Source organism: Cryptotermes secundus, unplaced genomic scaffold (assembly GCF_002891405.2).
Source record: "Cryptotermes secundus unplaced genomic scaffold, Csec_1.0 scaffold722, whole genome shotgun sequence".
Lineage (NCBI taxonomy): Eukaryota > Metazoa > Arthropoda > Insecta > Blattodea > Kalotermitidae > Cryptotermes > Cryptotermes secundus.
In genome coordinates this window covers 233,520-244,871 of record NW_019729219.1, presented here as the reverse complement: position 1 = coordinate 244,871, position 11,352 = coordinate 233,520, and the positions used below count along the sequence as shown (strand labels likewise).

The 11,352-nt window shown below is 38.9% G+C and overlaps 1 protein-coding gene across 5 annotated transcripts in view; it reads right to left on the bottom strand.

Annotated features, from left to right (window-relative positions):
- Positions 1-617: 617 nt before the first annotated feature.
- The window catches only part of LOC111865528 (neuronal acetylcholine receptor subunit alpha-7), a 218,066-nt gene continuing 207,331 nt past the window's right edge, over positions 618-11,352 (bottom strand). For all 5 annotated transcript variants that reach the window (XM_033751858.1, XM_033751857.1, XM_023853624.2 and 2 more), the window contains one exon: positions 618-7,550. In XM_033751858.1, coding sequence (XP_033607749.1) covers positions 7,062-7,550 — 489 coding nt within the window. In that variant the 3' untranslated portion in view covers positions 618-7,061. The remainder of the gene's footprint in view (positions 7,551-11,352) is intronic.

Here is an 11,352-nt window from a genome sequence, read left to right as displayed (position 1 = left end):
GCCTTCACAGTGCCATCATTGCTGAAATTTAGAATTACTATTTCCATAAACTAAGGTAATTTATTGATCGTAATTCTGTTCTTGGGCTGTTGCACTTTTTAGACGTGGGCGATGTGGCCGACGTTTCTAAGGTACATGCTGGAGGCAGCATGTTCTTCCAAAAGATCTGCTACATCGCGCGCACCAACCTGGTGTAACAACCCAAGAACAGAATTACCGTCAATAGTTTTTTTATTGTTAGTGGGGTGGGACTAAATCCCTTTTACTGCGGCCACTTCTGGCCTATTATATCAGCCCCAGATGATAGATGAGGGTGATTGTGGAGCAATTGGTGGAATGAAGATTGGCAGGGGAAACCGAAGTACTCGGAGAAAACCTGCCCCAGCGCCACTTTGTCCACCACAAATCCCACTTGACCAGACCCTATATCGAACCCGGGCCGCCGCCGTGGGAAGCCAGCGACTAACCGCTAGAGCTAGGGCGCGGCCTTCCGTCAATAGTAATCACCGTGAAAAACTGGAATCAGTAAGATCATTTATTGCTATTTAACAGATGCTGAAATTTGTCGCCAATCTTTGTAATTCATATACACAATTGAAGGAGGCCATAATATATTCTTTTTGTTATTTTTGCTTAAATATAAATCACTCTAAACAAGCGAATTTCTGATTTCTTCATGTACTTACGTAAAATGTACATTTTAGTTTGAATTTAAGGCCGTCTTACGTCTTAAGAGCTTCATTAATAAATAAGGAGCCTCTTGAGATCAGCTCCACTACCCTATACTCAAATAGTATGGTGCTTATACAAAGGGACCTCCTTAATGCATTAGATGTGTACCTGTTTATACTCTTTGTTGTTTACTCCTTCAGTGGAATTCTACATTCCTCGACCGGGTACCTATATGTAGCCAGTCTTACTGGACTAGAACACAAGCACGTGTACTCCAGCTGGAGTCTTTTGCTAATGAAGAGACATATTAAATATTTTTTGGGGTAATTGTAATAAATGAATCAAAAGAACGCGTAATGGGGTTGTTCCTGATTTTCCGATTGTCTCATGAATAGAATTACTGAGAGGATTTCATTTGCATTGGGTACTGGGAGGGGGGGGTGGAAGTATAATTTAATTAACTTTATTGTATATGACAGTCAAATGGAGGTTAATCATTTTCTCCAAGACTGTACTTCATACGAAAAATTACTGTTTTCATTAAGATCTAAAATTCATATTTGTAAAATTTTTCGATGTTGTTCATATTTAACCAAGTGCAGGAGAAAATAATTTCTGACTGTGCAGTATATGTTTAATGCAAGATTATATTTTCTTGTGCAATAAACAGGCATGGAGGCCCATGAGACGTAAAAAAGAAAATAACATATGGGGAATATCTGTACTCTGTAGGAGTACATCTGTATGCTCTGTAGGCGTCAGTCACTCCTTTGGTTGTTTTATTTCCTCGTTGAACTGGTCATTCACGTTAGCTTGTTCCTGACATTGTACTCAAGTTATACTGTACATTCCCGCCTTTTGTGTGTGTGTTTTTTAATTTCAATAGAAGAGGTTTTCTGGCAATATTATGACGTCATGAAACAAGAACTTTGTGACCACCGTACCTGATCAGTATATTTAAGGGAAAGATCTGACATTTCATAATTATTAGAGCAATAAACACCTTGTTATCAACATATGAATTGTTATACTATGCAAAGTCACCATTATATATGTAATCAATTCTTCTTAGTTTCGATGTAATAATTCTCAGTTACCAAAATGAATTTCTGGAATAGCCACGATCACTTCTGCCTTTTTTCATTAATTCGCGATACACGTATTTTGACAACAACGGTCAATCAGAACAACTTTATTCTGTTTTTTGAAATATAGGACCACAGTTGTATTTACAAGAATTTATGACTTAAGCACCATCTTGTAATATACATTATGCAATAAAATATTTTTTTTTTTCAGACAAGATTTAAACATGAATGATAATATTTTGTTATCAACGTACCTGCATTGATTACAGTAGCATCATTAAACCTGTATAAGTAAACGTGTATACTGTTAAATTTATTTCCAAAAATACTCCCCAACTTCCCGAAATAGAATCGTACTGCACATACTCTTCACCATCTGAAGACTGCCACAGAAGTGCTGTTCTGTGTGATTAAACCTATGCAATATTCGTAATATATAGGGAATTCAAACTTTTAAGAATAATTTTATGACTAACTCGTAATTAATTTCGAAATATACTTTGCAAAATATTCTGACCCAAAGTAATGAAGCCAGTAAAGCGTCTATATTTTAAAATATATAAATATTTGATGAATTATGGATAAGGATTCAATATCAATCTTCTTGAATTTGTTAAGTGTGCTAAATCCTTAGAAAGATTTGCCAGGACTTCTGCGTCGTAAGAAATTTCTCTCGGTTTACTACGTGACCAGTGTCAGAATCGTAAGTTAAGTTACGATTAGAATGAAAACAGGTAGCAGTAATAGAGCACACAGGAAGTTCCTTGGACGTGACTGGAGGATATCCCAGACTTCGCTCTGGCTAAGGTTACACATTTTGCATCCTCTCTTCAGTCATAACTCATCTAATTCCTATCGTTTTCCTCAGCGGTATAGATATTTATGTATATATTAATTGAATACGCATTAATAGTTCTCACGAATCTGATTACAATTCCAGCAGTTACACAGACCAGCGCAAGGAGACGCCGAAACACGTCTATGCCCTGAGTTCGATTCAGACTCGTGATCACAATGTTTTACCAAAGTCACATGATTTCGATTTCAGGTTACCGTAGAAGCAGCCGTGGCTATTATTCCACTGTCTCATCTGTGCTTAAAATTACTAAGATGAATTTATATAATTACAGATCCGACACTATGATTCGAGGCACTCACCGTGAGACAACAGAATTCTGTTTCTCTCATTTGAGATAAACCATGGTTAATCAGTTCATGTACTTACTGACGTGATTGTACTTAGCTGAATCATCCCAGTCCTTGTTATATTTCTGAAGAAAAGATTACATACGTATTTATTGGGACATCGCCCGTGAATCTGCAATGTGCAATAGGAATCCTCGGCCAGTTTTAAACACTGTGTATTAATAATGATTTTAGCACATAACATTAACTTGTACTGATCATTCTATGAGCTGGATGATTCGTGCATAGGCAAGACGTAAAATTATCCTATATGAATTAACATGTCATATCTGAGCAGGTTCAGTTACATCCAACAGTTGTTGTAGCAGAGCTGTACGTTTCTTCCTTAAACACCATTACTATTTAAGGTCATTTTCTTTTCGTGAAATTACTATTAATTCACATGGAGGCATGAATTCATATGTTCATTTTATCATAAATAGAATTCAGTGAACACGCTCATCTGTTCGCCTTCGAGGAATGAATATTCATGAACACCAAACTGTGCAATCACTGTGGGAACAGTTTTTATATTGCGAGGAATCATGCCAATACAGAATGTCCCTGACTATCTCCCTTATTCCAGTACTCTGTACTCTCTGCTGAGGAGTCGCCATTTACTTTCCGGCGACTGCAACGCCTCACAGAAGACAGAGCTGGACTTCAAAGTCATGGAATGGATTCTTTGAATTTATCTTCCCAGTGACACAAATTGTATTCATCCAGCTGGTATACTTTTCCCATAGTGATAGAATAACTGATGTTTGGCCGTCTAGTTGTTCATCCCTGATGTCAGATCAGTAAGTCTGCACATTATCAAATATATATCAAAAGACTTACTGCTGTGATGATCTTGGTTAATATGTGATTTATTACTAAGTATAAAGGTGTCATTCGATATTTCCCTGTCAGGAAATTGGTAATATTGCAACAAACCTTCCAAAACGAACGTCGGGGGTACACAGATATAAGGACCGGAATATCATGGCGCTGTTCTTCGTATAAAGGCGGCTGAAGTACTACGCTAACCATTGATTTTCTCTGAATATCTTCAATTGTGTTCAGATTGGTATTGGAGGTCGTCGTCCCTGCTTATCGACGCTGCGTAGAGTTACACCCTCCCATTAATATTAGTGTCAACTTCTGAAGCTTCAACTGCCACAGAGTAACTATCCCTATTAACTTAACATTTTTCGGCTTACAAGACATAACTAGAGACAGGAGCGGGGAGTCATTAAGTGACAGACATTAACCTGGATTTCCGGCACATCTCAAGTGGGTGGCCTCGTAGCAGCGTAACTTTAATATTCCACCTGTATTTGGTAGAAGAATTGAAACCGGAGGAACTTTTCGTTGATGCCTTTTACATGTTCTCATGGTGTAGTGACAAATGTTCATTTAGTAGCTCAGAGTGCTGTGCAGAACAGTATTAAATGTTAACATCTTAGGTTAAGAGACCGTTATCCTCTGAGTGGGATTCATTCCCTCATTTGTGCGATCTTCCGCGCCTTCTCTTCCTTTAAGGAAACCATTTGCTGATGTTCCCACAATCTCTATGTATGCTGGATGTCTCGTTATTGTTGGACGTCTTTACGTCTCATTTCTTAGGAGATACGTCACTTGCTACTTAACAACCAATTCATGATTCAGTTTTCTGTTTTCACCCATTATTCAATGCTACTGATGTCACAGACTTTTTCTAATTGCTTCTTTTTCCTGAAGGCAAAGTATCACTTGCTATCCTAGCAATTCATTTCTTCTTTTGGTGTGCATTATTCTGTTGATCTACTCTGTTCATGCACCATTGCTCTCTGTCTTAGCTGCTCCCTTCTTTATGAAGTTATAATAACTGCCCATTCTTGACTCATCTCCCCTTGGCATCCCCTTAGTTTAGACAAGATATCTCTTGCTATCATAACAACCCATTCCTTTATCGTTTGTTCACCGATTATTAGAGGCTATGGATATTTCATTATTGTCTGATTTTTAGCTTCTCCTTCGTTTAGGACATGTCTCTTGCTGTCTTAACCACCCATTCGTGATCATTTGTCGAGTGCTCATCTACTAGTCTCTTCTTCAGATATTTTATTAGTCTGATAAACTTGGCTTCTTCTTCGTTTAGGAAATGTATCTCCTGTTATTTTAACAACGAATGCTTGAGACATGATAATTCCACGAATTATTCGCTTGTTGACTCATTCTGAGAGGGCCGTATACTCCACTGTTGCCTGACCGTTCCACACGCGGTCAAGCTTCATGTTCTTTGCTGTGGTTGGAAGGCAAACATTTCGATGCCTATAAGGAAATAACACAGCACCGATTGAAAGACATTCAATAGACCAACAAGAAGAGCAGACAGAGGAAGTCCTATTGCACACTGGTGAATGCCAAATTCATTACTTAAATGAAACTAAACATCTTAATATGTATATATATAAAACATGAGCGATACAATTTATATAACAAACATTATTAAGTCTGTCATTTCACTTCCCGCATAAGAGCGTGTTGTGTTTTCTGACCGACCAAGTTTCTTTTTCTGTCTAGAATATCTAGAATCTTTTTAAGGTAAACCTACAATCATGCAACTATAACCCCAAAAGATGGGCCTATTTTGTTTCTTAAACACAAATATAAAAAAATTTCTTCATAAACGATATTTTTAACGTTCAATCATTTTTCCTTTTACAAATAACCAGTGTTACCTTTGTGAACAGAATATTACGAAGTGATTGTTCAACCAATTCATGCACACCTCCCATTGTCTATGCTCATGGGTTCACAACGTATCGCTACGGCTCGCATAGACGCACTTCTATAACAATATTAATTGAGCATGTTTTAATTGTATTATATGCATTGAAATCTATACTAATTCTTCTCGAATATGCTTTCAAAATAGCCGCTTCCCAACGAAAAATATATATATAAAAATGTTGTTTAAACTCTTAAACTCAGAGCTCTTGTATGTTGATGCACGTTCACCTTCAAGTACAATCGATCTCATTATCCTCCATTTAAAATGTTTAATTTCTGTTGGACTTAAATACTCTATCAACATCTTATAAATTTATCATTTTATCCACCAGATTATTAAACATATCATTCTTCAAATCTCACTCTTATTATGAACATGAAAATTGTAACTACATATCAAGACAGTCAGTTCCCTGATTCATATCTACAACTGTGCAGCAAACGCTGAATTTTATTCGTAATCGAAACTTTTGCTCATTTTTCGTTGCGAACCGGCTGATAAAGATACACAGTGCGAAAATTACTGTCACTTATGCGTTACGGCACTGCCTCTTTAAAATTAAAAAATGTTATAATGACAGTTTATAGTACTTTTATATAAAAGTACATAAATGGAGTTCTCAATTCCTTTTGTACGTAATTTCACATTCCTGCAGTTCTGAGCCTACGCACGAGTTGATCATCTTCCTTTAATTTCGTTTGCCTTTGCTCGTAATCATGAAAAATGAAAATAATAACTGAATAATAATAATAACAACAACAATGCTGATAAAATAATAAATAAACAACGCTGATATATCACAGAAAAGTTTGTGAAATAACTCTTTCGGCAGACACACGTTTATATATAATAACTTTGTAACAACAATCTATCTCTACACTGAAAGTTAGCTAATGAACCCCTTTCCCGTTTTTATAAATAACCGGCCATGCGTACATGGTTATTCTCAGCATTACATTTTGGCCCCAGGTATAAATAAGTTAATATACTACTTTTCTCCATTTGGGTTAACCTCACTGTTATCTCGTCTTAAAAATAATAAAAACGTGTTGATATGAAGATTTTTATTTGAATCTTAAATGTGCTAATGAAATTTAGCACCCTAGTTTTATATAACCGGAGGCGAGAATATGGCGCCTATCTTGTTGCAAATGGCGCCGTACGTGGATTAAAGTAAGCAAATGGTTGTCATCTTTGAAACGCAAGGACATATAGACACTGCACATTCAGTTCTCCATGCTGGAAGAAAACCCGGTTCAAATCCGCTGACCTCTTTAAGAACATGCCGGTATCGTCCTTAGTGAAACATTGTAATGAAAATACACCAAGCCTGGAAATATTTGGATGGACTAGCGACGTTACTGTACTATAATGTGAGGCGCAGAAAGCAGTACAGCTACTGTCGCGATAATGGTAAACATGGTGAAGATAATGAGGCAGAACCTGTCCACCACCATCGCAGCAAATTTCCAGTCACTAATTAGTTCTGCCTCATCGTCCGCTTTCCTCATCCTGCCCGTGATGAACTGAAGTTCCCTCAGTATAGCCTGCATCTCCCGTTGGGCTACAGAGCAAGATGTACCCCCAGTATCGTCCAAAATTGCCGCTGTTCCGCGGCTGCCACTCCGTAGGAAACCGGAAGAAGCCGAAGTGCTGTTGGTTCCTGTGCAGTGCCGGAAATCGTCGTCAATGTCCAATACGTTAGCAAGGAGGCTCTTAGACGACCGCTCTTTTAGCTCCATTTCCTTCATGCGGTTGCTCATGAGGATCGTTTTCCGAGTTATCTTCTTACCGGGACGACTCATGCCAAGTATCCATGGTAACCACTGCAAGAACACGCTTTTGATCTGTAAAGGAAATAATGTCTTGATTTGGAAATCGTAGTTTTGATGACCATTTAGGCGTAAAGCACAATGACAACTACATGGACCCTCTGTTGTAATATTAAATGACTGAAACTTGCCCACAACTTGTATTTATGTTTCTTATGATTATCATAATAATCAGTGATTATTTTTTCAAACAGCATTAACAGATGTAGGATTTGAAGTTCTCACTATTGTAGCGATGAAGAGTTCTATCATTTGGGATATAACGCCGTGTAGTCCGTTTAAAACCAACCAAACTTTCGGAGAGCCGAAAAATAAGCGAAACAAGAAACCGAAACGTCTATTGACTTTCAACGGATCCCAGAGGATACAACTGTTCATAGTTTTGAGGACCTCGAGATATAATGAGACATGAGATATAATATACCAGTATCTTACCATCAGGCCCCCTACGAACGAAGAGATATTTCTGAATACGTGCCAAGCTTTGTACAATAATTCCCGAGACGTGATAAAATTATCGGAGTGGCAAAACAAGATACTTGAGTCAGACGTTTGGAGGGACGTGCGGTGTGGGAACTGACGTCGGTCGGAATCTCAGGGACAAACCAGACGGAGCTAGTGAGGTCGGAGATCCTTAACTTCCAGATAAAGGCTTATGGCTTGCAGATATATCTTTCATCTGTCCTTCTGTAGAGGTAAGCGAGGGTTATCCATGCTTCAATGCAGCGGAATCTCTGCTGTTGCCAAAAACAAATATGCTTTCTCGATGGGGTAAATATTTATTGAAATGATGACTTAGTAATGCACAGGGGTGTTTCGGCCGAGGGTATATCTGTGGAAACTGCGCCCTGAGGTGGGAATTCTTTATTTCGTAGGTTGCTTTCATTTGGTTGCATCCAGGGAGCAGTTTGAAGAATCCGCCTAGAATGTATTCGGGAGGTTTCAGATTCGAAGCCCGGTCAGATATCGCTGTCCTCAGTGAGGTTTTTGGTGGTTTCCTTAGCACCTTCAAGCAAATGCTGAGATAATATCCTGATTAGGCCACAACCACTTCTTTCCAGATCCTCTTAAACCTACCAGTCTACGCTGTATAATCTGAGAACCTGGAAGCTTCGTAAAATGAACCGCGAAAGAAGTTGCATTCGAGAGCGTTCGGAATATTGGTCGGTTGCGCAGGAATACAAGCAAAGTTTACAAAATGTACAATAGAAAGAACATAATGTATAGTAGAAATATCGGAATAATATCTATTAGTGAAATTTATGAAATATCTGTCAGTGTATTTTGTATCCGAGGGCCTGTTTGCTTGTCACGGTGATATAATTTGCAGAGGAAGTCTGGATGGAGCAATTGTATGTCCTGCTCGCAGGCTGTTGATGTGATACGTTGATAGTCCTTCACAAACGTCACTTCTACAATATGTTTCGGCCTTATGCGGTTATCATCAGGTAGATACTGTTACGTAATTGCTTCACCGTACTACATTTCAGTTCACTGTTCTAAAAGAAGCGGTTGTGTTGTGTTTCAAGTTTATATTCTCATTGTCGTGTTATTGTGTGGTTTCCATGAAAGGATGTTCGAATAACCACCCACTGCACAGAATACAGAGTATAAGGTAGCACCATGTTACAGAAGTGATATTTATAAAAGACTGATAACGTAACACACAAACAGCCTTCGATCATGTCAAGTGCTCCTTCAGGACTGCTCACGCCGATTACTGCAATAGGATTCTGAAAAAATATATTTCCATTAGTTTCTTGAGGTGGAGTGAGACTGAGCCCACTTGGTACTGCCGCCACTACTGGCTTATAGTACCAACCCCGGATGATAGATATTGAATGTGGAGCAGTCGGTGGAATGAGAATTGGGAGGGGAAACCGAAGTACTCGGAGAAAACCTACCCCAGTGCCACTTTGTCCGCCACATATCCCACATGACCTGACCTGGGCTCGAACCTGGGCGACCGCTGTGGGAAGTCGGCGGCTGATCTGAGCTATGGCACGGCCTAAATATGATGTTCCTTGTCATAGTTCAGCGGTTCTGAACCGTGGGTGCGTGAACCTAATGAGGGGGTACGGTGAAATACTTTCACGCAAATCCAGAATATTTATACGCACTGAAAACAAATCCTTCGAAATTAGATGAGGATGTGGTACATAAATTTGTATGTATATATAGACAACTTCAACAATGATATTTGTAACAGTGTTTTGGGCGAAAAAATAGACAATGTCGTTGCATTTATTCATGTTCACTGAATGGCAGCTGTTATCAGGCCATCCGCGAAAGCACGGGTTGCTTCAGCACAAGCCGCTGTGATAGCGCAAGTGTAGAATTTTTCAGTATGACTTCCATACTGCTTACTGCCGTTCAGTTCAGAACAATTTGTCTTCTCTTCTGCTGTCCACAAAAGTGAAGATTGAAATATAAACAACTATAATTTTGCATGTAGTTTTGTATGAATATGAAACTTTGTCTCTAATATTAAGGAAGGAACATAGACTGGGGGTGGTGAGGAGAATATTTGGACCCAAGAATGATGAAATAACGGGAGAAGTCTATATAATGGGGTGCTTCATAAATTTTACTCTTGGCCANGATTAGAATGATCAGGTCAAGGAGGATGAGATGGGTAGGCCATGTAGCACGTATAGGGAGCAGAGGAATGCATATAGGATATTGGTGGGAAAGCCAGAAGTAAAGAGACCACTAAAAAGACCTAGATGTAGGTGGGAGGATAATGTTAAGATGGATCTTAGAGAAACAGGAAATGGCGGTATANAGAAATTGGATGGGGTGGTTCGGACTGGATTTTTCTTGCTTAGGACAGAGACCTGTTTCGGGTTCTTTAGAATATTTGGGAATTCTTGAGTAGCTGAGCGATGGGTGGCATCTGAAGGAGGACTGGGCTCCATAGAGTGAGTGAATTACTCTTACTTCGATTTACATACCGTCGTACAACGTACTGTCATGTATCGTGCGTTTTGTGTTTACAGGTTTCTTTCTATAGGACTTAGGCCCCACATGAGCACCAACAAAGAGCTGCTTGTTCATTTCATGTTGCTATGTTGACACTATTACACGCTATCATTATTTCTGGAATAAGCAAAACTTGCATATTGGAGTCTTTATTAAAAACTGCAGTAAAAGTGGTATGTCGTCAACAGTCTTAAAGATATTGTCACATATGAGCCGTTTCTATAACAGTAGAGGAATGTCATCATTGCTAGGCAACGACTATTTTGTAGGCCGAAGAAAAAGTCAGGTCTTTTTAAAAGAAGTTAGGTGTCTAGGGAAGAAGAGTGAAATCCCAGAAGTTTAAGAATTTTTTAGTGAAATAACTTAGATTTAGTACTTTGAGTGGAACTGAGAGGTCCTAAGAGTCTTGTTACGTACGAGTAGTTATAAAAAGTGGAAATTACCGTCGGATAAATTATTTCTACTGGATCGATTGCTGATATTTGGATAAGAGGCTCCCGCCCGTTTCTCTTCAGCAGATCGGCGATACCGACCTGGCAAAATACGAGAGTCTTGATTTGCGCAGTAATCAGGAACTTCAGTTTGATTGTGAATCAGCGAAGCTAGATCGATTCTGGAGCAGACTTGGTGAGGAATATCCATTTGTTACCACGCAAGTTCATTGAGATAGTCCCATATGCCACAACGTGCCTCCGAGAGCGCTAAGGGAGGAGCAAACTGAAAGGTGAACATGATGCTCATGAGGATGTCTCAGAAATGTCGCCCATAACTGAAGTAGTGGTTTCATTGTCCTCCCATGAATGATTAAGCTTGTTTCTACATCTCCCACGTGTTG